Genomic DNA, 27977 nt, shown 5'->3' with positions numbered 1-27977 from the left:
AAAAGTAGCCGAGAAGATCCTTGGGGAAAAAACACCTTTAGAAGAATCCCCCACCCGCAGCATCCCCTTCCTTCACAAGCTCCTGTAAGAAACCAGGAGCTGCTTTGTACATGTTGCTGTCCCATTTCTTACTTTAAAGCACCTCTATTAACCCACCTTTACAATAAGGTTTGTCTTTGCCTGCTGGAAAAAGTGGGTGATGGATTCCAAAACTCAAAAGTCTCAGTCTTATATTTATCAGCTATCAAATTTTGAGCTGGTGATAGCACTTAAGCCTAAAGCAGACACTTGGAGAAAGTCTAATTGCTGAACATGCAGAAGTAGTCCAACATTTCAAGCTGGTATTTCTTCATATCTATGCAGCAAATAAACATCAGTATAGTGGATTTTATATACTGCTGAAATCCATTATTTCAGTCCTGAAGTAGGATACTTTGATATCAGTTATTTTGTTCTGTATTTATTGCTTTTAAGCTTTGGGAATAGAAAAAAAAAAAGTCTGCAACTACATACAGCTTTTACACCAACCTTGGGTTCTTCTTGCCAAAGTGTAAGGAGTATATGTAATTTAAGTGTTAAGTGTTTAATACTGATTTCAAAGTGTGCATCTTCAGTAAGAAAATGTTGAACACTGCATTTCTTAAATAAGTACTTCTACTCTGGATTTTTACAGTCAGAAACTAGAATTCACAAAAACATTATAGATACGATAGATGCCTAACTCGCACAGGTGCATTTGAAAGCTACAGCCACTTACCCTCCCCCTGCCCCATGTCCTGCAACATTTTAGAGTTGTTACATAATGATCTCCTATTTCATTCCTCTCTGATGCAGTACTGGAATTTGACCTTTTCCCACCTTCTAATTAACTTTGAGTGAACTTACCTAGCAAAGATGTTCTCTCAACCTACTAGTTAACCTCAGGGCAAAATTAAGGGAAAAGAAACAAAACCACCTTTCTGCAGAGCAAAAGATGAATATCCTTACAGCCGGGAAATACGTAAATAAAAAGACATGAGTAATCTATTCTTTTTTCATTATGACATTTCTCTCAGATTCTATATACAACAAACTAACATTTCAAGGCACATCAATACAACATCCCTGTAAGAGGTTAGTAAGTTAATACTTTAATTTTCTAAGACAAATCTAAACATTACCAGTATTACAGAATTAATACTATTTTGAATTTATTTGATCCCCTTCAACACAAATTTATGTATTTCTTAGTATGTAATAAAGTAGAAGAAAACAGTAAATTCTCTAGAACGCATCAGGTTTTGGTATTTGGTTTGCTCTTTTTTTTTTAAGTTACCAAGCCATTTGAAAGATTCAACTGCTTCCCTTCTTTTCCTCTCCCTTTCCCTTGCCCCCACTCCCCTGAAAAGGCAATTGATGCTTAAAATTTTGTAACTTCTATATCACAGGCAATTCACCTTATAAAACAGACAGACTATGTAGACACAATCATAAGGAAGTTCGTAAGAAATTAAGGCTTTTTTGAAAAGCTTTAGTAATAATCCCTGTATATACTTAAATATAAAGCGTACTTCAGTGCACAGTTGACAGTATTTCTCCAAAGTTATTTATTGAAATTAGAATTTAGTACTTCCGTGATTAACTTTCTCCTTTACCCACCACCATCAAAAAACTTTTGATTTTTCACAATTACATATATTTAAAGAATTTTCAGTGAATTATTTTACAGAAAATATTACAGCTTGAGACATTGCACTTGTGTGAAATATTTTTAACATAAGCCCATATTTACAAATTTTCTTCTGAAGCCTCTATCTAAGAGCTTATGCCCTTTTGAATTCAGTCATTTTTAGAAATAAACTCTATTATAGAAAGGTTTCACAGTTCTCAAAAACAATTCCAGTTTATATATAATCATGGTAACTTTTAGCATAATTTGTTAGGAATGAACATGCCCTTTTGAAAAAGCGCTTACAGTGTAACACTGTGTATACTAAATACAACCTAAGAAACACATGTGTTGAGTTTTCCCTCTCTCTGCCTTATACTCCCCAAAAAAGCAGCAAATTTAAATTATAAAATGACATTCCAGTAGTCAGAACCACGTAGCATCCTGGTACAGTATTTAGAAAAGTAAATTCCCTAAGAATGTACACACTATTTGTCTTTTCCTAATGCATCATAAACATCACCATTTCTATTCATCCTTAGTGCAGACCATATCCTTCGGTTTACTAAGGCTCTTTACTTCATCCAGTAGTCTTTTAGGTGTCAAAATATGAGTAGAACCTGACAAAAAAACATAAATATTAACTATATCAGTCTGAAATTCTGACTTTCAAACATTCCCTCTTAAAAAAAAAAAAAAATTGGTTACATGCCAGTGTCTTTTACTGTACCTGGAAAACTGAAAATTACAACAGTTCAAGTGTTTTCATGTGTTACCATATAAATACAAGTGTCACCATTAGGTAGGCAGTGTCCCTCTTCCACGCACTAAGACATCCAGATTAGGACTCGTACTTTGGATACGAGTTTCAAGTCCCTGCTCTGCCCGGTTTGAAACACAGGCTTGAACCTGGGCCACCTTCACTCAACGCAACTGTCCCAGCCTGCAAGAAATCTGCCCACTCTGTGAAAGGGTGAGTTAGTGACAGGCTTTATCCTAGAATCAAGAAACCATCTGGATTAACAATTGTCATATAACAGTAATTTTCCACAGAAATATCAGTTACAGAAAACTGGCTTTTACTGACTGATATTTCCTTGAAAATTTTTCAACAAATTCCAAGCCTGGAGCAAAGAGAATCCTTATTATTCTTCAGGAGTGCACAACTACCTCTCTTGTTCTCATAGGGAGCGATCATAACTTTTGCCATGAAGGGTCACCCCACAGCTATAAAGGGAATTCATAACTGTTAGGGCTGTCTTGAACCTCGAGTTTTAGCAGTGTCAGTCTGGATGGGCTAACATTCCTAAAGTTCTGAATCAGGAATACAGAAAGGTTTTCATCTTGCAGTAAGCAGCATGGAAATTTGGAAGTTATCACCTTCCCCTCAGAAATCAGGATTACAAACAGAACTACCAAAATCACCTCTAAACAAAAGGGGAAATGGGACTGTCATTAGTGCCAGATATTACAGTGAAAGAGTGACCTACACTAAACATGGCTTTGTAAACAAGTCTCAGATGAAGAAACAGGTCTTGTTAAACTACATTCCTGTTATCCTGGTTTTTCCATTGCAACTCAAAACTAGGACCAGCGGTAAACCTACCTCAACCACCACGAACTAAACCAGCAAACGAAAAATAAACAAACAAAAAATAACACCACCACACGCAAACACACCTACAACATGCCCCACTATTTTAAGTTAACAGACTCTAGATCTTAGAATCAAGGTTGTAATTGCTTTAGGGAAGAGTATTTATTTATTTCAAATTATGGTAGATAGATTTAATCCTTTTTGAAACTCAAGACTAAATTTAATTGCCAGACATAAGCATCTCAAGCAATTTAGAATGCTTTAGATGTCCCTGCACCCGGACACCAGCCGCCACTGCAGATGGATACGGGTCTCTGGTAAGGTCTGTATCTAGGAACTCTGTTTTGATATATCATATATGCAAATGTTTTAGCATCTAAATTTAAACAGTATTACAGGAAATGATTATTTGATGCACAGCAGTTGATGGGAAAAGCATTTGCTGCCTCTGAAGTATTAACTGAGAGATTGCTACCCCAGCTGGTAATTCATGCATTTACTGCTGAATTTTAAGATTAGGGAGATTACTCCAGTTTTCAGGACAAAAGCTATAAATTATGGTGTGGTTTCTGTAAAGTCTCTGAAGAGACTATGACAAGAACTAGAAGTTGTTGCAAAGTCAACCGAGCTACACTGGAAAAGATTTTTTGGGTTTGTTTTGTTTAGGTTTTGTTGGGGTTTTTTAATGTTTTCTACTTGTTTGTTTTTAAGAAAAAAAAATACTTTCTTCCCTTCCTCCTGAAGTGATTAATCTCACACTATTCTGCCAGCTCCCCTACTACTTCCAAAAGCAATGAGAGTATTAAGTGTAGCTGCAGGTAAAGCACAGGCAGATGCAAAAGTTTGTGAGGAGACTGTAATGCAAATATGCATCTGCTTAAATCCTTTTTGCTATATGTCAGGCTACTTTAATAACATGTTTCTCCAACGTAACTTGTTGTGATCTTTCTGTATTTATTGTCCTTAATATTTTGTTAATCTAGATAAACTGCAATTTAGATAAACTGAAAAGATACTTCTAAATGTATAGTTTTAAAAAATACATTGGCTATAGTATTAGTTTACTGAACCAATTTAGGGAACGTAAGAAAAAAATATCCTTACGTTTTTCCAGAAACACATGTAGTAAAGCCCTACAAACCACCCTTTTCCCAGGAGCAGCTTACCAATAACAACTTCACAGGACTTGTAGGCTTGAGAAACTTCATAAGCACTGCGCATCTCAGAATATGTCATTCCTCCAATCACAAAGATAATCAGTCTCGCACTACTCTTCCGCTCATCTTTATAACTAGCTCTAGGTTTCTGGCGCGCACTGTAAGAAATTTCAAAAGATGACATATAGCTTTACTGATTAATTTGGGTAAAAATTATACACTTAACAAGCAGTAACAATTGCTGTCATGCAGTTCACGGTTTGATTATAATTTCAGCAAAAGAATTTACACAAATTGATAATTAAAAGAACTTCAAACAAAACCAAGTTAGCACATTACTCAGAAATTATTCAGTTATCACTAGAGGGAAAATAAATGCAAAGCGAAAAACCTTGTTGCACACACAGCTCACACACAAAGGACTTCTACTGAGCAGCTTAATTCTGCATGCTAGCAATTCCTGTGGCATTTTTCCTTTGAAAAAGCTAGGGTTTTTTTTTTTTTTTTTTTTCAGACTCCAAATGTCAAAAGACTCTCTAAAAAAAAAAATATTTGACTGTTATCAGAGAAGATTCAGGCAGCTCAGAACAAAAAAAATAAAGCTCGTAAAATATACTGTCTACACACATATAGGAATTGCAGATTCAGATTAAATCATCTGCAGTCCTGATCTCTCTTTGCTAGGGTCCCCAAAAGATTCACAAATTTCACCAGCCTGTGAGACAGAGATCCAGTTACAGGGACTTGCCCCAGTGTTTCCTTGCACTGATCATCACAGTGCGCATCCAGGAATGTAAGGACACACCAACAGTTTGGTTAGCAGTGGAAGTAACACAACTATTTTCCTAAGGCTATGTATCTGTACTGTCTGTCTTTTATTTAGTAAGGTACAAATTCCAATTCAAGTGTGTCTGCCACATGTAGGCTACGTATAACGTTTCCCTCCCTAAGAATTCCAACATCTGATTAGCGCAATGAGCATTCCTCTGATAGAAACACTCTCATCTCTATTCAGCTGCCTCATCATTTAAATAACACTACCAGAAAGCTGTCAAATTGACAGGTATTGGTCATGAGGTTCAAGAGCTATTGGGATTAAAAAGGGGGAAAGAAGGGACGGTATGAATCAGTAATCTAAAAAAACATTTCCAAAAATCCCCTCTTAGTGCTACTTAGTAAATATGCAAATACAGGGAACACACCATTTCACATTCGTTAGTAGAGAACTCATTCTGTAACCTCCAACTTTTCTGGACTTCTCTAAACCATCCACTGACAACAGGTGTCAAATATCCAGCAGGCCCATATTCCCTAAAGAGAGAGCCTACAGAAGTCAAATTTAACTTACTGAAGTCATTAACTTCACGAATGACACCACCACTATCACAGCAGAAACAACTGTCAGAAGAAATGAAAACATTCCTTCTGCCCCAGTCACAGTATACTGCTAATCTGTCCCTGAAACTATTTCACACTAACAAGATCAATGGTTTAAACTTCTCATTCTGGGAATATGGAAATGTTATTTCTAATTTTGAAGCAAAAGGGAGATACTCCAAATAAAAAGCTATCGAAAAGTTAAGCTAACAACCAATTTCACCATGTTTTAGATTAAATAAAAATATAGGTTTTACACATTAACGTTACCTTATATATGTTATGTCACTGCTTAGGAAGCGCACTTTTGTAATGCTTTAGAATGTACATGACAAATGCACTGTGAAATGGGTAAACTATGTTTCGGGAAATTAAACAATTTACCTTACTGCTCCTGAACCATTCCAGGTAGGAGGACACTGGGAACAATAAGGCCAGTCTTTTGAATCTAGTTTGTTTTCTATAGCATCCTAAAGGGAAAGACAAAAAACACACTTTTAACAGCCACGTAGACCTAAAACCCATCAAGTTTTAACTTCCAGTAGGGATGTCTAACTGGAATTTAATGCCAGCACATGCAATTTCTTAGAACAACCAATCGTAAGCAGCATCTCATGAACAACACGCACGTGTAACAAAATGCTAGACCACATAACACTAAGAGTTATGATAAGGCTTTTGTATATTCACAAGGAATAGGGATTACATATGCTTTCCTTTATAAACAGAGTATTGATTTAACTGTTCAGACTTCACTAGTAGCTATTCATTGGTAACTACCCCAACATTTAATTTCTCTATAGTAGTATATGAGAGAAGTTAGGGTCCCCTGAAGACACAAACGAACGTGTGAAAGTCACCAAGATCGATGAATGACAGCGCTGGGTCACACTAAAGGTCTGGTGAACTTGCTGTTCTGTCTGACATCAGTCACTAACTGATGCTTAGGAAGAGATTTAAGAACACAGCAACAACACTTCTGACAAGGAACATTTTCCAGCCTCTGCCAATCTACAGTTTAGATTTGAATTGTAGTTTAAAGACCCACTGGAGGAAAAAAAAAAATTTCAAGATCTTTAAATTATACAAAACACTGCCAATCACAGGACAAGCTGTTCAAAAAGACTTTTTGTTTTCACTTTCATTTGCTTCACCTTTAAAATGACCTCAAATAAAAAGCATTGCTAACACACAGCAGTCTAATATTCTATACTACAAATAGACTAGAAGTGATCTATTTAACTAAAGTAACTCAAGATACTATGGAATTTCAAGAGGTTGGCTATAACTGCTCGCTTGAGTAAATTTTTGCACTGCACCCATGATTAACCGGTTGGTCAAATTTACCTCCATAACATCTTTGATAACAGGCGTCCACCTAGAAAGCTGAAAAGTTTCTTCAGAAGAACGGTCCCTTCTTGGGTGTTTATGCTGCGGTACAGCAGACTGGAAAGATTTTCAAAACATGGTTGTATTATATAGCGTATTTGGATTTTTGAAACTTATTCCTAGTTAGCAGCAAGTGGGGGAAGAGGGGGAAATCAGTAGGAAATTTTAAAGAAAAAATAACAACAACAAAGAACAACAATTAATACCTGTAGAATTCAGCATACACTAGAAAATATCTTCAGAGACAAGAAACTGAGAAAGTTGGCACTTTCCAAAACCAAACAGCTTAAGTCACCATCTGATGATTACAGGCATCTTACTTTGAAAATCATTCATGTTAATTATTTAAAGGATTTACCACTTAGACACATCATAAAAACAAGAATTCCTAGTAATTGCCCACTTCCCAAAAAAAGAGATCTGAATAATACTCCTAAGAGTTGCTGAAAGAGCTGTAGACGAGTGCTTGGGTGGTAGGAAATTACAAAATAAATACATTCTTACTGAAGAGATAACAGGAACATCAAGGTATTTCCAATTTCTTATCATATCACTATCACTTTCTATTTGTACATTCTGGATCAGCTTGTCCAAGTTCTCCTCGGTAGTTCCTTTGATATAAGGAAAACACACAACTTAATTACCATGTGATTGTGAGTAAGACCAATTTTGTCTCACACATTCTGGGCTGTTACTTAATCCAGGATTATTTTTTTGTTTGGCCAGTCTAAATTTAATATAATAACACATTTCAGACAAAATTTTGTTTAATGGTCCATTTTTGAGACCAAAACTCAATATTGTTATGGTTCCTCAGACCCACATTCTATCAATTTCCTCCTCCTCTACTACAAATTCTTCCTCATTGACTTCATTTTCAGGATGCAACAGACATGGAACTCCCCTTTAACAGCTTCAATACTGTGTGAAAAATAAAATTTTAACTGTTGCACACATCCAAGCACAGGAGTGATGCTAAAACACTGTATGGATCTGCACTTGTATTGCATCTCTTAACTCCTTATCAATAGTATCTTTGCTACTAATTTGAGAGAAGACAAGCCACAGAGGATGGACGGTATTTCTTTCACACTCAGCCATCAACTCCAATACAGATGTGTAAGTTAATTAAAAATACTGGACTATCCCAAAACTTGAGCTGAATTTTGTAGTACTGAGGAAAAAAAACAACAGGGTAGCTTATCATACCATTTGTGCTAAAGATATACAGGAGAATAGCTCTAATTTTGTCATAGCTCTCATGACTTTTGTTGAGCAGAACTGGAAGGAGAACTCTCATCGAGTCTTTCACTTTTTGACCTTCTGCATCAGTTCCAAGAGCCAAGTCCTGAATTTTTTAAAAAAAAGAAAAAAAAAAGAAGTTATTTTAGTGAGTAGTCATTAAAAAAAAACCATTGTTTTGTGTGGTCTGAAATGCGTTTTTATGAAACCATTGGTGTCAGGAAACCATCAAGCTGCATCAATTTAAACTCAGTATGAAAAGTTTTTGACACAATTATTTCAACAGTTACCAGCATTAAACAACACTACATGACACTCAAAACATTTAAAACTATTACCTAGAATTCATATAAATATAAGTTACAGTTTTTCACTTGAGATTGGTAGTACAATGTAACGCCTCACCCTAACACGTGCTTTTCCCAGACATTTTAAAAGGGCTTCCTTTTCCAGAACATAGTACAACTTCACAGTTTTGCACAAAGAAAACACAAAGATGATACTTATATAAATCAGCCAGATTCAAAGACAAAGAAACCAAAACTCTAAAAGTATCTCTTTTATTGACAGAGTAAGAGCCCTGTATCTCTCACTTAATTTTAATACTACTACCTCAAAAAAGTGATCACAAAAATAAATCAAGAGACACACTACTTTAGTCAGTTAAAAACAGGCATCTATTCCTGCAAACAAAAAAGCCACATTTGCAGTATGTTGTTGTTGGGTTTGTGTTTTTTGGTTTTTTTTCAAACATACCTGTTCAGCTTTACAGAGCCTTTCTATGTTAGATTTGAACTTGCTCATGCAATCTTCTGCTATGTTAAGATGGACAACTTGCTAGAAGACAAAAAAAAGATAAAAATCACAAGCTGCCATAACTTGGTTGTGTTTTGGTTTTTTTGTTGTTTGGTTTTGTTTTTTTTTAAACACATCAAGCAATCATTTTTACTGGTTACAAGAATCAATCCTCCTACTGTCCTTCAGTACCATCATGCATTTTCTGCGTTTAAGCCTTCACTTAAAGATTGAGCCCCATAATACCTTTTAAAACATTAAACTGCTATGTTATCTTCAATCCTCAAAGCACACAAATCATTTAAGTGTTTTGGGTTGTTTTATTTTGTTTTTTATACTAAAATGGAACACCTGGAAACAAGTTTTCTTCTTAAAATTTTACAGTAGGTGAACATATTGATTTGGAGAAAAGTTATATAGCACACAACAGGAAAATGACAGAATAAAACTAGACTTCAATAGCACAGAAAGTTATAACATACAAAATGATTTATCGTGAAGTTGTAGTTACAAAAGACCACTTACCCTACTAATCTCTTTACGATAGTGTGGCATCTTCTTCATTAATTGGGACAAAGCAGATATTGATAACTGTGAAGAAATGATACAAGTTGAAAGATCTTCTCCCCAATATTCAACATCCTTATTTCCCTTCCTCTTGTAGCCTTGCTTCCCCTCAAAAAAACCCTTGCCATCGAGATAAGCCTCAGTTTCTATAATAGGCCCATGAATTACATAGATCTGATCAGCCAAAAATAAATAAATTACCAGGAAAAACAACATTATATTAAACAACTTACTTTTCCTTCTGTTGCTTTTCTTTTTGATGAAACTTCTTTCAAAAGTTTTGGTATTTCCCTGAAAAAAAACCCAAAGGAAAGTAATCAAATGCAACAGCATCCCAGTTCCTAAATCTTTTAAGATCTTTGCTTAAAATCTTAAAAGAACTGTGCAACAAGAACTTCTGAATGAAAGTAAAAACTTCAAATAGAGGTCTCCTTCAGAGGAGAGAGTGTTTTTTGACACAGGAAACTGAAGTTAAACATTCTGTTTATGATACTTGCATAATGTCATTTGATGCAGTAATATGCTAGTATTTTATGCAAAGTAATCCCTTCAGATTTAAAAGATCTGAAGATACTTCCCAGAAAATAATTTAATTTCCACTTTCCTCAAGAATTTAAATTAATATTAGTTAAATTGCATACCTCTATACACACTGTATTTTTGAAAGTATGTTTTCTTCCTGGCATCGATTATTTACCAGGATACAGTCTATATTGCGAACCACCTTCACTACTGCCTGTACTTTCTACTACTCACTACTTTCTTAACAGCTCAAATACATTCCCTCTCAAAGAAACTTTTATAAAACTGCCCTTTTTAACTAGTTTTTGTTATTTATTCACATACTCTATCACATCTGCAATATGCTTGTGACGAATCTTCACCCAGAGCTCATCATCTTCCTCCAGAATTGCCTCCCGTTCCTTCCCAGCAGGTCCTTCTGTTTTGTATCTTCCAAGAGAAAATTCAGGCAGTTCTTTGGTTTGTGGTTTGTTTTTTTCCCCCGATCATTCTCATAGCATGTTAAAATATTAATTGTTCTGGTTTAATCAACATACACGGTAACTGCAGTAACATACACAGGTTTTCACTTATAAGCCGAGCTACTGCCTGGTAAAATACAACTAGAAGAAGCAGATGAATTTTAGAATGATTCTTTGGGGCAATAGCTTCTGGATGTTCTTTTAAACCAACAGTAAACAGCATTTCAATCATACATTTACATGCACCTCAATTTCTCTTCAGCTTCCAAATGTCAACTTCCCTTTGTCTTCAAATGCAAATTGTGCACAGAGTAATACACATTGAGACTGCAAAATGCAGCTTTCTATAGCCACTACAAGACATTTTCTAACTGAAGGAAAATTAAGTCCCATTCACCCACTAAATAAAGTAGGACCGATTACTTCACTTATACAAGAAACATGCTTCACAGCATTACAGACCAGCTATTACTTTTCTGCAATGACAGAAAGAAACCTATAAAGCAAGATAACAATCATAGTACATAACATTTTTACATTTACAGAAACTTACACAATGTATATGGCCAGAAAGCAGGAAAAAAAAAATTACAAGATTAATTGTAAAAGTCAGATCATGACTACCTAGAAAACACACTCTGCTGCAATTTCATAGACGGTAAGTTTCAGATTCATAACATTCTACATTTTTTATGAAAATATTCACTCAGTGTTCCTGACAGAGAAGATACATATTCCTGTTTGCTTAACTGAACAATGAGGCAATTCGGTTTAATTTGCTGTAGTGGGTCATAAGAAAGCAAAGTCTTACCAAAGCCTCTGGTGTCAGAACAATTCGACAGTGAAGTATGTACCTTATGCAAAACAGCGTCACAGTATTCCAAATAGTGATAAAATAGTGCTTATAAACTGAACATGGCTTACCTAAGTGTGCATTTAGGCTGGAAACACGTAAATTTTAACAGCTACACAAATTACATGACTGGAGCTATATAAGTCAGTGTTCCTGAAAAACAGCTAAGCTTTTTCTTGGCATTTGATTACTGGCCTTGTCTGCCTTGTTAGGCCAAGAAGGCTGAGAATATGAAACAAAAGGCAGAGAATCTGAATGTGCACTACCAAGTTTTTACTTCAAGTCTAGTACAAAGTTCTTTGTTTTTAAAAAAATGCAATTTGTTAGACTCAAAACTTGGCAAAAATGCTAATTAGATCCTACCTAATCTCAACTAAATGAGGAAGTTCACAAAAAGAGGAAGTTACAAATCCAAGAGGAAAGATTAATAATAAGTGAAACATCCCTTATGTAATATAAGCAATATTAGCTATTGCTATGGTGCAATTCAGCTAAACAATTCCATTGATTTTATAATCAAGAATAAGAAGTGTTTAGATTTTTTTTAAAAGTACTTGCTTGTAAGTATCATTTTCAATTGGCAGCAGATCATATGCCATCGCCTGGAAGGTGAGCTCATGAAGTACAGTTGATACTGGGTCAAAGCCACGATCAATTATTATTAGTTGGGAGTGTGTTTTACCCTAGAAAGCCATCAAATACACGTAAAGTTAAGACATACAGTACAAAGTTAATGCATGTTAAATCTATATACAGTAAGTTACAGCACAGCAATATTGGAACAACAACTGAAAAAACCTAAAATGTATGGTCCAAGTGCTTATCAGCATAAATAGAAACAAATGCTTAAATGACAACCAGAACACAGTGGTTTCAAACACTAATTTTAAGGTAATGCTCTTAGTCCACTGCAATGCATCCAGTAACCTCACTTAACAAAAACTACAAGGAAAAAAAAAAAAAAACACCACACAAAAAAAGGCCTCTCACTGACTTTTCACAAATAAGTGTGTTGTTTGTATTTCAGAGTAGGTTATCTACGCTGTGCTGTAATACAAAAAAAAATCATCTCCAAACATTCAACTGAAAGTTTCACTTTGGAGTTTAGCAGTGTGGCAGGAGCATCAGGTACATTTATTTCTGTAGAAGAATGGAATGTCACCAAATCAGAACAGTTTACCCCATACTGCTGCATTTAGCCAGCTGCCTTAATCTGCAGCGACAGATCAAAAACATTACTTATGTGAAAAGCTGTATCTTTATGGACAATAAATTCCTTAATGGGAGACATTTCAGTTCTGCAGTGAAGTCCCTTCTACACACAACCCTATGGAATGTGATGTTAAAACAAGTGTTATCCACTTTCCTTCAGGTTTGTATCATCCCTTTATCATAGAGACAATTTTTCCAAGTATACACAAATTATATTTGCGTACATACAGTTTTACTGTATCAGTTACTACCTTTAAGTTGCTTTCATACACAAAACCAACTAAATGGCAACTAGTTGCCTTTATTAATAAATAAAAACTGGTTTTGTAGAACCTATTGTCCAAACATATTCCAAAGATTATTTTTTTTCCCCCCAGACTTAAAAAAAAAGAAGCAAACACTTTAGTTCACTTTCTACCTTTATTTGGCTTTTCTCATCAGTTCTGTAGTAGTTTTCAAGATTTTTTTCAACAAGCTGTGCAAGTTTGCTGGCTTTATCAGATGGTCCGCTGGGGAAAAAAAGGAAACATGCAAAAATAACTTAAATTTCTTCATCAAAACACTAAAATGCTACCTTTAAAACAGAAAGCACTCCCTAGATCGATCCTCTGGTTTCACAAGCAGTTTCTGAACTCCATTCTAAGTAGTTCCAATATATTTTCACTCTTACATTACAATTCCACTCTTTGAATGCTTCAGGTATTTCACACAGTAGAAACAGCTTCAGCCAAAAGACTGACATTAGCTGGCATATGGCCCAGCACCTAAAATTCTCACTTAGAGGTGGGGAACAGGAAAGAAAAAAAGAAAAAGAGAAAGACAAAAGAAAAAACAGTCAAGCAATTCTTTCTTTGTTACCTTTGCAAAGAACAAGGCACTGCTTCACGTTACACCACAGAATGCAATTCTTGAGCACAATTTCAGATGCCTACTTTGACTTCAGATACTACTCTGTACTCTCTATCAAAGCTTAAGAGGTTTTCTCCTCAATAGCTCTACTACAAAGAAATCTTGATCTTATCAGCCTCAGCAATTTACGAATTCCTTGATGCCAAGCAGAGCCGCAAAACTACCAACAGCAGAAGTTATAGGAGTACACATGCAGTTCATTAGAACGCAGCATATTAGAGCATCACCCTACTGACCAAACATGAAACAAGCAGTTCATAACAAAACAGGATACACTAACTACTGTTATATGAATACACACACAGATATAATTCCCTGCACTGCCTACACTTCACAAATTCCTATCATTCCACATTTCAGATTTGTGGATTAAAAACAATTAATCCACAATAAAAGAAACTATGCTGCAGCCTCAAGCTATTACCAAACAATGCGTGAAGTCCTAGAAGTGAAAGCAACTTTACTATACAACACTATTTTTGCCCCACCTTTTATATCGTACTCCTGGATTCTCATCTAGCGTGGCACATAAGGTAACAATTTGTTCAGCCATTACTTGCATTACAGCATCTTTATCTTTTGTCTTTTCCAGAGTTGGACTATAGCAGCGGTAGAATGCATCTGGGACATTGAGAGTAAATACCTATGTAAAGCACAACCAAGCAAAAAAACAGCTTAAATTGTATATTTGTAAAATATCTGGTAAAATAACCGATGATACTTTAAAACTACATGCTGTAATAAAGAGTCATACACAATATACTTCAAAAAAAAAACCACCACACAACAAACCCACACTTCAGTCCTCTTTCTCTGTCTGTTGAGGTCATCAGCTTTTTGTTCTCACAGTCTTTTCGTCTATTAGTCTTCTCTGCTGTGTAAATTACTATATTTTTCAAATTGCTTACTGTCTATATAGATGGAGGGACCCGAGACAGGCAGAACTAAATACCATCCAGTGTCTCATACAGAGCCATACAATGCAATACCAGAACTATCATAGAAGGTATCAAGTTAAACTTGTTTAAAACAGAATTTTACATATTGTATCTGTTTATTATATGAAGACTTCACCTCCAAGAACTGAAGTTCTTTAAATGCATTAAACCTTGATAAAATATGTTTAGTACTACACAGAAGAAAAGCTTTTTCAACAGTTTAGTAAATGGAATGCAAACATGGAAACAATCACATTGTCAGTAAGTGGATTTTCTGCAGCTTCAGATGGACTCTGTAACTACAGAGCCAAAGAAGAATGTCCATCCAGATAAAGATATTTGTTTCATTTGAGCAGATATCACTTGGACTTTGCCCAGAGCTCAGCTTGATTATTTACTCTTATCACCACAGAAAGCAGGCCCTAAAGTTAAGAAAATCAGTTAACATTGTCTGTTCCTTTGCTAAGGACTCAAAATGTTCTCACAACCCAAAATATTGAGAACACAAAACTAAACTAAAAACCAGAAGAGACTAAGTGCTGTTTATTTTCAACTTCAGGAAAGTAGTCCCAATTTCTGCTTTCATGGTAAACCCTTCACAGAACCAAGACAACTAAATTTTCATATGCCTTATTTGGTAGAAGAAGCTAAAAAAAAAAATGTTCTTAAGAGCAGCTTTAGCAGAACTCACAAAATCAGTTTGAAAGAAAGCTTGGCAACATCAACACCACTAGAAAATAAACAACCATCCAACCACACTAATTATTCTGATGGCTTCTCAATCTAAATAATTAAAAAAAAAAAAAAGAGTGTGTCTTCAAACAAGGAAACTGCATCACAGTAAGACATGGATAGCAGCAACCTCTCCTATATTTACCTGCCACTTGGTACACCTAAGAGTTCTAACCCTTGATATGTTCATAAGGTTTGAAGAATACAGGAAAGACTTGTAGGAAACATTCATGCTTAGTTCTACAACTCCCAGAAGCAGACGGGGTTTGGGGACTTCACTGTATTAGTGAGTATCAGAGCGCATTTCCGCCTTCTGTATCTGATACAGTGTGTGAGCAACAAATTATTTCTCAACACAACACCCACTGTGTGGTTTCACATGGAAACCACTCATTGGTTTCCACTGGTGGTCTCAAAATTTTAATTGAGAAAACATAATTTCCATGTTTTCCTCTCACTAAGAGGTTTGCCAAGTTATTATGGGGTTTGTTTCTCTTTTTTGTGAGGCTTTTGTTTTGTTCTCCTTCAATTCTCTTCACCCATTTGCTCTCCTTTTATGACATTCACCAAGTAGCTTGTTCTACTTACTCCTATTCTTATGCATCAACCTATCTAGTCCATCAAAATAACACCAAAATAACACCAAAATAACAGTATAAGCAGCAACAAACTTTACTACTTACTAAAGACAAACCAGAATACTTTCCTTCTCTTAAGGAATAGATTCCTTCTCTAAGCTCTCTTATTCCAAGTCTTGCAAAAAGATCAAGTGCAAACAGTAAAGCTTTGAGTACAAGATCATTTGTTTTCATCTGAAAACTATAGGCAAGCACTAAAAATATGCCAAAATAGCAATAGGTCTCACAAACAGTTTATCAGTTAAAAAAAGCTACATTCTATTTAGTTATTTTTTAGCAAATCAACACCACTTGAAAATAGTCCTCCAAACTATTTTCTGCTGTTGAGATAAAGAACGAAACTTACCTGAGACTCATATGGGAAAAAGGAAATGTTGATCTCCTTGCATCTCCTTATTGATTTTGCACAGGAAGACTTAATTTTATTGAATAGGTTGTCAGGACAAACTAGGAAAAAAAAAAAAGATTCTAAGTATAAATCATTTGTGTGTATTCCAGTTATTAACTCACTTATAAACTTACAGTATTCAGGACAGACAATTCTAATTTAAGAACCAATTAACAGTAACATACAAAAAAGTTGCCAAATCCTGAAGTGGAAGAGAATGTAAGATCAATATTTTTTGTTTGAAATCTTTTTTAAGAAGCATCACTGGTGATTTTTTCCTAGCTTTTGGCAAGCGAAGTTGTAGAACACTCATTAGCAGTCTGCAGCAGTGAAGGATATGGATTTTATCAAAGCAAAAGTTTCTGCTATTTCTGCTCATGTAGGAGAGAGAAAACATTTGCCAAGCTACAAAAATGCTTAAAGGGAGAAACAAATTTGTACGTATCAAACAGCAAAATACAGAGAAATATGGAACTTAATTACAGATTTCAAATGCATTCTACTACACTTAAAAGGCTACACTGGATGCCAGTCTAGAAACTGAATTTAAGGAACATTTTCATTACACAAATACTACACAGACTTGGAAGCGACAGAGTTATTTCTCTAACTTCTCCCAACATGAAAAGTTTTGGCAAGCATTCAAACTGAAAGCTTGCACACTTGCAACAAAGGAATATACAGCAAGGTAGCAGTATTTTTCCTGAACGAGAATTGCTGCATCAGCATAAAATGAAACAAGAAACCAAAAGTTTTCAATAGTAATTTAAGAACTGCTTTGAGAACCTACGGTAGCAGATATGCACCATCCACAGAGACAGCCACAACTCAGGCTCTGCCTTCAGCAGCACGTTTGGGTTTTTTGTTTTCCCTTATTTATGTGCCATTTTAGTCACGCTAACTGACTGCAGAGCAACATGCAGTCACATTAACCCCATTTGCACTGATTATCTCTGCTCTGCAATTTATATTGTGCATGCAAGGGCGAAGGAGGCATCTACTTTCAGGTGATGGGAAAAAAGGCTGACTCAAGTCAGAGAGAACTACACAAAATGACCAGTTACAAAACACTGTTCTTGCAGCAAATTCTCATGCATTTATGTTTTTGAGTGCTATTTTGTTTACACAAGACACACAGTTTTACTTGAATTGTCTTCCTCCACACTCTCCAACATAGGAGAAGACTAGGATACTTCAAAAATAAAACTAGATTACCTAAATAAAAAGCTGAGGTGGGGAACGATCAACACTGTTTGGCAATTGTGAAAGAAATTACTATTGCCATACAGCACAGTGACCACATTCTGGCAACCCAAATACATGTAATTACTTGAGTCTCAAATCTTCTCCCAAGAAACAGGGCTCAAAATTTACACGTACTAAACAATAGGAAAGAAAGTTGAGAAGCTTACTTATTTACATATATAAAGTTATCAAACTACAAAAGCTTACTTACAGTCGGTGAAATACACATATGCTGCTTTGTACCTGCTGGATGATTTAGTGATGAAGTCATCAATAAGTCCATCTACAGACTTATGGGGGTAGAAAAAATAAAGAAAAAAGTCATTACAGTGTTTTTCGCCTTTCCTCACATACCAGACAAAGCTTCTCCCTCCTCTCCTCTTGCCCTGTTAATTACCTAGTCCCACTTAATACTGCAAATCAACACACAAAAAAACACTTAAGTAGATTTTTAATTCCAGACCAAAAATAATATAAACAATTACAGAAGGTCAGTCATGCACCAAGATCACTTTCAGAAGCAAAGCAAGATATTTGCATCATTTTCCACCTATAACAGTGATGAGATTTATTCTCTCAAGAATTTTTAGGCAGTAACAGTAATCTCTTATTAGAGCCATTACTTTGAATTCTATTGTGCAATGTATTGCATCATTATTTGATAAAACATCTCTTTCAGTGAGGTTACTAATAGCTAAGCAATGAAACAGTGCCTCCATTGATCAAAAGGTACACATTTGCAACATGCTCTATGGTGACACTGCATTGCCTTTTCATTATAGGAAATGAAGCACCACAAAATGCAGAAGCTAAGTACTGCATAGTTGTACACAGTAAATCAATATTTTACAATAAGATTGCTTTTTCAGTCTGAAAGACCTTGCTACGCTTTCTTTAAAATACTAACCTTTTTGGTGGGTGTTATGAAATATATTGCCTTCATGTGTGGGACAGGCTCACGGTTTTTATATACATTCTCCACCACTATAAAGCAATAAATATTACATTTTTATAATTAAGAGCTTTATGTATCCTTATTAGTACATATTTTAGTATAGAGATGATAGAAATAAAATAACACTAATCAAGTTGTCCACAAAATTAGTGGCAAGAACCTATCCTCTGCCAAGAAAGCCTTGATTTTTTATTTATTTATGATTTTAAATACAGCAAGTTACATGACTTATTCAGCCCTCAGCCTAGTGTCAATGAAGTTTGTAGGACTAAATTTTTCCTGGCTGTTTTACACAAGCAGAGTTTTGTCCTCACACAGAAAGGTATGGCAATACAAACATGCTCAAACTACGAAGGCCAGTATGAAATATCTTGCCAGATAACTGCCACAGCATGATTGTTCTTTTTCCACCACGTTGAAGGAGAGGGAGAATAAAACTACGCAGGGCATTATTTTGGACTATAGCCTCTTCTGTCCTTTGTTTGCCCATTTCCTGTGCACTGACTCTGTTTCAATATAATTGCAGGCACAAATTAGACATTTTCAGCAGATCAGCTTCACTCAACTCTTGGTTTTCTCTGTTTAATAAAGTCATTACTATATAGTGTTGCAATACACTACCTTGAGAATGCAGGAAGATTCATGTTGCTCAGTAATTTTGAGGGGGAGGAACAAAGAAGATAAAGTAATGACAGACATTTGGATGTGGAAAGACAGGTTCTTTTCAGTCATGTACTCACTAAAAATAAAAGGTTTCTTATTGATGAACAGGATACATGCTCACTGAAAAGTTGCTCACAAAGGATAAGTAGTACTTATTATGATTAAAAATACACTCCAAAAGTGAAATGTATACAGCTTTGCTATTATACTTCTAGAAGAATCATGTTATACTGAATAGTTGGAATAAGAAAAGTCTTGCTACTTGTGGAAAAATAACTAAGTCTAAATACTGCTCTCTTACAAAAGTGTTTCTAAAAATCTAAACCTAAAGCTAATTAAGGATTAGATCATTTACATTTTGTGTATTCATTTCATTTTCCAAAACAGGCAGAATGATACACTAATAAACATTACAGAAAAGGTCAATCATAAAAAGCAACTTTGAAAAGTTTTATGAAAGGAAAAATGTCCTTTTTTTAAGTTGTAGGGAAAAAAAGCCCATAAGATTTACTAGATAGAAAATACTTCCTTTAAAATACACCTAAAAAAACAAAGTCTTACCTAAACAGGCATACGGCATAACTGAGATCTGTCACAACGCACCTATTATTCATTTTTGACAGTGGCCAACATCAAGGAACAGGGGAGATATTCCAGCAGATGAGAAACTCCACTCCTCTAGAAACTACTCTCAAATTCTTTGGAAAAGTGACAATCTAATTACAGTTAATGTTGCTTATGGGTTTATTCTAGTTAAAGTAATAATTGATATAATTTAGTTTCAAGTTTTTATTGTGTGTTGTGGGTTTGGGGGGTTTTTTTAAGTTATGGAAAGCTCTCTTGTTTTGAGAAGAAGCTCAAATATATCTGCACAACATAGAACTGAAATTTAAATTATTCCCTCTATCACATCCACTTGCTTGCAAACACCTCTCAACAGTTTTATTACTGTCTCCTGTTCCCATTTTGTCCTCAGTACTTAAGTTTCTCTGCCCTTGTATCCTATTTCTACTGTTCAAGAGCAGAAATTAATACAAAACAGCAGATATTACCGATTTAGAGAACACATTAGGAAAAAATGCATAGAGCATGTTTTACTAACATTCGCTTAATTCTTTACTGAGCTCATCTTCCCTTAACTTCAACTGACAGATAATATCCTTAAAAATCACTCTGTGACAGCTAACTGTCTCATTTACCCCATCATGGACACTAGCAAACAAACACCACCACCACCAAAAAATGCACCACAAAACAAAAATAAACAAAAAAAGGCAGAAGACCAACAACAAGCACCAAAAAGACCTTACAGCAATATTTAGCAAAAAAAAAAAATTAAAATAAAAAGGGTTTTAGCTTCTAGGCAGAGAAACATTTCATTTTTCATTTAAAAAAAAAGTTTAAAAACCCCACAATTAGATAATTACTGTACAAGTTAGAAAGCCTGCTAGTCTAATATCCCATAGCTACTTGTCTTCATAAACCAAATTCAGACGATTTCTTGCAAGGGTACCATCAATTTTATTCTTTCCCTTTTTCTTATCAGGATATTGCCATCTGTATATTAAAAAGAATTATGCTTACCTGTGATACCCTCTGCCAGTAGATCAGTCATTTTGCAGCACATTGACAGTAATTTAGTAGTGTAATCATCTAAAAGAATTATCTAAATATATTAAAAAAGACACACAGGTATTTAGATAACTGATCAGCTATAGTAAACCCACGTTATTTCCTTAACAACTTGCCATGGAAACTTGAAGCTGAAATCTGTTTTATAACTCTGTATCTTTTCATCACCTGCATATAGCAACTTTGCCGAGGGAAATTAATCTCAAATAGCATCAGAAGGCAGCTCCCTACATAGAGGATTTCAAAAGATGAGCTCCATCTTAAATAAGTAGCTTGTCCCCACTACTCCTACTAGAAAGTATTATAAAAACTTTCACTTTGACACAAATCTTTTGAATCCCTAACTAATTTACCCCATGGCCTGCTTAAATATATCTGTAGTTGTTCTAAAACTTTTTTTATGGCTTAAGGAACTCTAACAGGTATTGCACTGCTGAATCCTGCTCCACATACATCGCACAGCAGTATAATTTTTGAAATTAATGAAGTACAAGTCTTTCAAGAGAAAAGTGAAGATAAACAGAAACAGTTTCTCATTTTTTTTTTCAAAACTCGAACAATAATTGAGACAACTAACCATTTGTTCTTAGTATTTTTCATTGTGTATTATACAGAGATCTGAGTTAACAGAACTAAAATCCATTACTTGGCTAGAAAACAAATTTAAGTGAAAGTGACAGCCATTAAATGATAACTATTTTTTGTGTACTCAGTGATAGAACCACCTAAACAAGTAATGTGTAACATTCTTACAAAAGTTATAACAAAACTATACCTTCCATTCTTCCTCTTTCCTGCAGTCATCAAATATTGATGATTTTAGCTCTGTAAGAAGAAACAGAGATAGACAGTTTACCAGTCAGAGGAATCCAATTGTTACTGAAAAAATAATTCACCCATTTAGACTCATATGTTAAGAGACCTAAAAAGGAGGAACAAAAAAACCCCAACCCACTGATAAATACCTCTACAGAATTCTTGGCTACCAACTGTTCCTGCCTGTTTCATAAAGATGTAGCTAAGTTTTTCATTTTTGCCAATATTAAATAGCTCCATAAAAATCAGCCTGAATGATCACAGGCCTGTAAATATTTCACTTTGTTTCTATTTTTCAGTGAACTCTTCCACTAAAAGAATTGTGCACATGCAAAAAAGTTAAGCTACTCTTTAAGATAAGACAGCTGGACCAACACATTCAGAAACAGGCCTATTTTAAAATATATGCTAACTTCAGATGTCCTTGTTCTTTCTCTAGAATTCCAGAATAAGCCTAAGAAAAGACCACTTTTTCCAGGAATTGAAAGTTATCTTAAATAAGGTATCCATTATCTTTTCCTGCTATGACAACTGTAGAGAAAGTTTCAATTAAAAAGCTCGTACAGGATTCAGCAAAAGGAGTCAACATGCAGTTACAACCCACAGGTTTTAAAGATCACCAGAACTATGAGTTGTAGCTTTCAGGAGTGGTTTCATCTGGCTAAGGCAGATCGATCTCACAGCAGTGGTATGCGTTAATTAGAAGTCAGAAGACTTTGGGAACTGTTTAAAACCTAGTGTTTATAAACATAGGAATAATGAGGTCCGATTATTCTGTTCTCTTTTCCCAGAGAACAGAATTTCACATTAAGCTGATGACTACTTCTACTAAAACTGCTGGACCTTTTTCTCCACATGAAAAAATGAGAGTAACAGAAGCCTTCAATACAAACGATTAAATTCAGCACACATTTTGTGATGACTGACAAGTGAAAGAACTGAAAGAAGTTTCAGAATAGTAGGTGCACATACAACAAGAAGTACGCCTATTTCCTTCACCATTTATAGATATTAATATATTCAGTTATGTCCAAGTCCCTTTGCTATGGCCCTGTCGCAAGATACTCCATCTGTACCCCCAAATTCCAGGTCCTCAGAATTCAGCAGTTACTTCAGCGGAGCAGCCAACCTGCTCATCCAGCCTTCATTTCATTTCAGTTTCACAACTCTTAACACTGCATAGCACACAACGCTCCCAAGCTGTCACGCTTCTTATAGTTATATTTTACAAATATGTCCTACGCAGACTCTTTCACACTAACATAAGAAGTTTCTTTTGAAAGACGAGTACTTTATGCTTTAGCTTTCCAATATGCTCAAGTTACTTTTTGCAGCATTGGCATTCTTCATAGCAACCTAAAACCCTTACATTCCGCTTTATCTAATAAACTGACAAAAATACCAATCTAAAAGCTATTTAAGTAAAAAGCACATGTTTCAAGAGGGATACAATAGGTGCATTTTGTTTAGGCTGCTAAACAACAGAACTCAAGCTCAGTTCTCCTGAATCCTTTTCTGCTTATACAGCTCCCGAAATCCATTATCATTGGTCAAACTCTGGGTTGCTTCCAATTCAACATCCTTCCTGTTATACACAATCCACAGTTTGCAACAAGTTCTAGGTCTGCTTAGCCTGGTGTAAAGACTCCTGTGACTTCTTTGGATATACCCTATATAAAATTGCAGAATGCTCATCACTCCATAGCTGCTACCAAGATGTATTTGTTGGTAATACCTGAATCCAGGATGTAATACAGGCACATTTTTTCCTGTCACTTTTATACTGTGCATTTATTACATACATTTTTCTAGTTCTGCACACAAGGTGTAGGATCAAATCTTTAGCCTCGTGAAAATTTAATTACCCTTCATATTTTCTGAGAACACTTTTACCAAGAAATTAGTCCTTAGCATTACAGAGTGCTTTTTAATAAATTGAGCACCTGAGAGCCTGTCCAAAATCTCAAGTATATTTTTTCTACAATACCTTAACTTACTTGCCTACAAAATAAAACAGAACATACAAATGCATAATCCAGTTGTGTCTTGAACTTAATTTCTGTAATTAAAAACAGAAATCAGCTTTCTCCCATCATGAGAAGAAATTGTATTCCAAGCTATCAGTGTACCTGCCCCTGCAACACTCCAACTGCTATTTGTTTTGTCCTCAACCTGCAGCTGCTTTACTCAAATAACTGACCTACACTGATTTATAGGCTCTCCAAATCATCTAATTTGTCTCCAGTAAGCATTCTTAATGCATCAAAACCAATCATAAACCCAGGTATGAATAGTGCTCCATTTTTGTCTCAGCTTGCATTTCCTTCTCACAAATTTCATACCAACCATGCATCCTAACTACCTTATCTAATTTTGTCTTCTCTGAATACATTCAATTAGTTGAAGGCATTTTTCTTCTACTTTTACTTCCTGATCCAGGTAAGAACTAGACACAACCCTGATGGAACAGCAGACTGCTAAATCCCTCTGTGAAAAAAACAAACAAAAAAAAAAGCAAACCACACCTTGGCAAAGTTAATGACCGATTTGTAACACACTTCCTGAAGAAAGAACTAAAACAGCTTTCACTGTAAGCAAGTGTTCTGGAAAATAAAGTTACAGGATTGCTGAATCATTTTCTAAATTAATACAGATACCTATGGCTAGGCTAGAATCTTATTATACAAGTCCAGAACACATTCTGAAGTTGCAAAAAAAAAAAAAAAAAAATTAAAGACAGAATTCCTTGGGGAAATAACCTTATTTACAGATAGACACAGAGATGCAGTATAGTTAATTTTATAATTTTATCCACAGAAACTACTGCCTCCTAAATACAGGTAGCTTCCTCCATCCCCATAACTGTAAACTTAACTGACCACAAAGCTTGGAGAAGTAACATTTTCACACACTTCTGCATAGATTCTGCCTAAAATTGCACCTTACTGAAAGGGCTATCACAATGGAAAGAAGGGGTTTTAACAGCACCATACCAGAGCACAGGTACAACACTCTTTGTACACAAAACACAGGTACAACTTCTTTGCCTGTTAGCAGAACAGGAATAAAATACACACTGACAACAAGCTCCTACATGAAGCATCAGCATCATTGACACATTATTTTCAGACAAAACAGCCTTAAAAAAAGCCACATTTGCTGAAACATTAGAAAGCAGCAGTCCATGGCCTTGAATTATCCATAAACAAAGACAATGTCTAAAGCTTACTTCGTGAATTTTCATTGTTGTTGTAGTCTTGGAAAGATAAGAGCCACTAGTTACCTAACAAAACATTCTTTTCATAAGAAGCTTCTTTTTTCACAAAGTTTTCAATATAAAGATTTTATTATTCATGCTGCTTCACCATCACTCTAGTATTTTTCCTCATGGTCTTGTCCACACTGGTAATGCCATTTTCTAAAGTCCTTATATACCCTGATGACACACTAGTGCTTTGATCAGGTTGCCTCCTTCTAAGGCTATTGTGCTTGACCAATCTGATAGCCTTCTACAACGGCATGACTGGCTGGGGGGGACACTGTCTACCTCGACTTCAGCAAGGCTTCTGACACTGCCTCCCACAGCATCCTCACAGGTAAGTTTAGGAAGCACGGGTTAGATGAGTGGACAGTGAGGTGGACTGAGAACTGGCTGAATGGAAGACCTCAGAGGGTTGTGATCAGCAGCCAGAGTCCAGTTGGAGGCCTGTAGCTAGCAGTGTTCCCCAGGGGCCAGTACTGTGTCCAGTCTTGTTCAATGTATTCATCAATGACCTGGATGAGGGGACAGAGCATACCCTCAAGCGAGTTTTCTGATGATACAAAACTGGGAAGAGTGGCTGACACACCAGAAGGCTGTGCTGCCATACAGCGAGACCTGGACAGGCTAGAGAGTTGGGCAGAGAGGAACATAATGGAAGTTGAACAAGGGCAAGCGTAGGGTCTTGTACCTACGGAGGAATAACCCCATGCACCAGTACAGGTTAGGGGCTGACCTGCTGGAAAGCAGCTCTGCATAGAGGGACCTGGCAGTCCCAGTGGACAACAAGTTGACCATGAGCCAGCAATGTGCCCTTGTGGCCAAGAAGGCTAATGGTCTCCTGGGGTGCATTAAAAAGAACATGGCCAGTAGGTCAAGGGAGGTCATCCTACCCCTCTGCTCTGCCCTGGTGAGGTCACACCTGGGGTACTGTGTCCAGTTCTAGGCTCCCCAGTTCAAGAAAGAAAAGGAACTACTGGAGAGAGTCCAGCAGAGGGCTACGAAGATGATCAGGGGACTGGAGCATCTCTCTTAGGAGGAAAGACTGAGAGATCTGGGCCTGTTTAGCCTGGAGAAGAGAAGACTGAGAGGGGACCTCATCGATGCTTATAAATATCTAAAGGGCGGGTGTCAAGAGGATGGGGCCAGACTCTTTTCAGTGATGTCCAGTGACAGGACAAGGGGCAACAAGCACAAACCGGAACACATGTTCATAAGTTCCATGTGAACACAAGGAAAAACTTCTTTACTTTGAGGGTGGCAGAGCACTGGCACAGGCTGCCCAGAGACATGGTGGAGTCTCCATCTCTAAAGATACTCAAACCCCGCCTGGACATGATCCTGTGCAACTTGCTCTAGGTGAACCTGCTCTGGCAGGAGGGTTGGACTCGATGATCTCCAGAGGTCCCTTCCAACCCCTACAATTCTGTGACCCTGTAAGGTCCAAGTCTTCTACAAAACACCTCAGGACAAAACAATCACTTTATTACCAAAGGCACAAAAGACTTCACAGAGCAAGATGGGACAAAGAAGCAAAACTAGGGATTTCTAAAGGTCAAGTTATAAACAAAGGTACCTAACTCATGTAAGCAGGGTACAGATGCCAGCAGTCGAGGACGGAACACCACAAAACAGTCTGCTTTCCTCTTTCTCCCCTTTTTTCTGTTTTCGTTTCCAGCAACACAAGCAAGCAGACTGGAGCTTGCAGGCAGGAGCAGAGGATGAAACCACAGACAAGAAGGCAGCAGGACCTTCCCATTTCAGTGACAGGCAGTCACTGGGCTGGCTGAGCTGCTCATGGAGTCACCACCTCACTACAATTAAATCTGGTATGAGGTGGCCATTAGTGCCTTTCCCCAAATGCCTCACAGTACCTGAAGTACTATCCGCCCTTCTACTCCACTAAGACATGGCGTAGTTACAACTTCATTTTCTGTACCAAACACTGGCAGAACCTGTTCCTGAACACGACCATAAAAACCTGCAGTTCATTTATTAAAGTACCTGGGGACACCTTCAGCTTTTTCCTTCTGAAAAGCGCCAAGCTCAGCCCAAAGCCGGCAGTGACACTTCGTGACAGACAACCGGAGAGCCCGTTCCGAGGCCGGGAGTGCTCTCCAGAACTGCCATTTCGGAAGCAACAGGGAAGTCCTTGAAGAGCTGACTTCAGCTTACCCTCTTCAGGAGCTGGCACGGCTGGCTATATCCTCTAAAGTTCACCCTCATCTCGGAAAAAGGCAAAAAGGTTTCCATCCAGGTGCTATTACTGCCGGCAAGCCAGGGCGGCCGCCTCCCGCCACCCCGACGAGCCGAGGAAGAGCCGCCACCTCCAGCCTCTGCCGCGCACCGGGCTCCCCACAGAGCCGCCCGGGCCCGGCCCGGCTCTCCCGCCGCCCGCCCGCCCACCTCAGCCCCGACACGCAGGGCGGCTCCTAAGGAGCCCCCAGCCGCGCCAGAAGGGGCCCCAGCCCCAACAGCGACCACCGACCCCAATACGCCAGGCTACGGGGAGGCAGCGGCGAACGCTCCCGGCCGACCGGCCCGCACCGCCGCCCACCGAGCGGCCCCGGGCCGCTTCCCAGCCCCGGGGGCGGTGGGAAGGGGGCGCGGAGCGAGACCCCGCACTCACTCTGCCACACCAAGCTCTTCAGCCCCCGCACAGCCGGCGCCATCTTGCTCGCCCGCACCGCCGCCACGCCGCTCCCTTCCGCTCCCCTGCCTGGCCCCGCCGCGCCCTCTTCAGAGCCGGCGGGCGGAGCCGAGCGGGGCGGTGGCGGAGGGCGCTGCCTGCCTGTGGGGCGGGCTCCCGCCAGCCGCGCCAGCCCTTCAGGAGCCGCGCGAACCTCTCAGGATCCATGGCAGCCGCAGGGCCCCCTTTCTCTGCCGTGATGGGCTGCGAAATTCCCGCTGGGGAAGCGCCCGCTGACCGGGGCTCGTCCCCTGAGGTGGGAGCGACCTGTTGCTGGTCGGAAGGTGAGCCCG

General features: G+C 37.4%; 1 protein-coding gene across 3 annotated transcripts; it reads right to left on the bottom strand.

Moving 5' to 3' along the window:
- Positions 1–1186: 1186 nt before the first annotated feature.
- STXBP3 (syntaxin binding protein 3) lies at positions 1187–27742 on the bottom strand. Of its 3 annotated transcripts, XM_063344400.1 has the most exons (20): positions 27625–27712; positions 27171–27216; positions 21696–21745; positions 20873–20954; positions 18578–18654; positions 17882–17960; positions 16384–16484; positions 14218–14372; positions 13239–13329; positions 12167–12291; positions 10619–10723; positions 10006–10063; positions 9731–9796; positions 9167–9247; positions 8378–8516; positions 7673–7779; positions 7127–7225; positions 6164–6249; positions 4412–4560; positions 1187–2268 (listed from the first exon to the last, which is right to left on the bottom strand). In XM_063344400.1, exons 4-20 carry the CDS (start codon positions 20913–20915, stop codon positions 2177–2179), a joined length of 1653 nt encoding a protein of 550 aa, XP_063200470.1. In that variant the 5' UTR covers positions 20916–20954; positions 21696–21745; positions 27171–27216; positions 27625–27712; the 3' UTR covers positions 1187–2176. The 3 variants fall into 3 exon arrangements, with proteins under 3 accessions (XP_063200470.1, XP_063200469.1, XP_063200471.1); XM_063344399.1 differs by lacking the exon at positions 27171–27216 and having other exon boundaries at positions 27625–27742; XM_063344401.1 differs by lacking the exons at positions 27171–27216; positions 27625–27712 and adding an exon at positions 27000–27164.
- Positions 27743–27977: the final 235 nt, after the last annotated feature.

Source organism: Chroicocephalus ridibundus, chromosome 8 (assembly GCF_963924245.1).
Source record: "Chroicocephalus ridibundus chromosome 8, bChrRid1.1, whole genome shotgun sequence".
NCBI lineage: Eukaryota > Metazoa > Chordata > Aves > Charadriiformes > Laridae > Chroicocephalus > Chroicocephalus ridibundus.
Note: the sequence above shows the minus strand (reverse complement) of the source record. Positions and strands in the feature narration are given on the sequence as shown.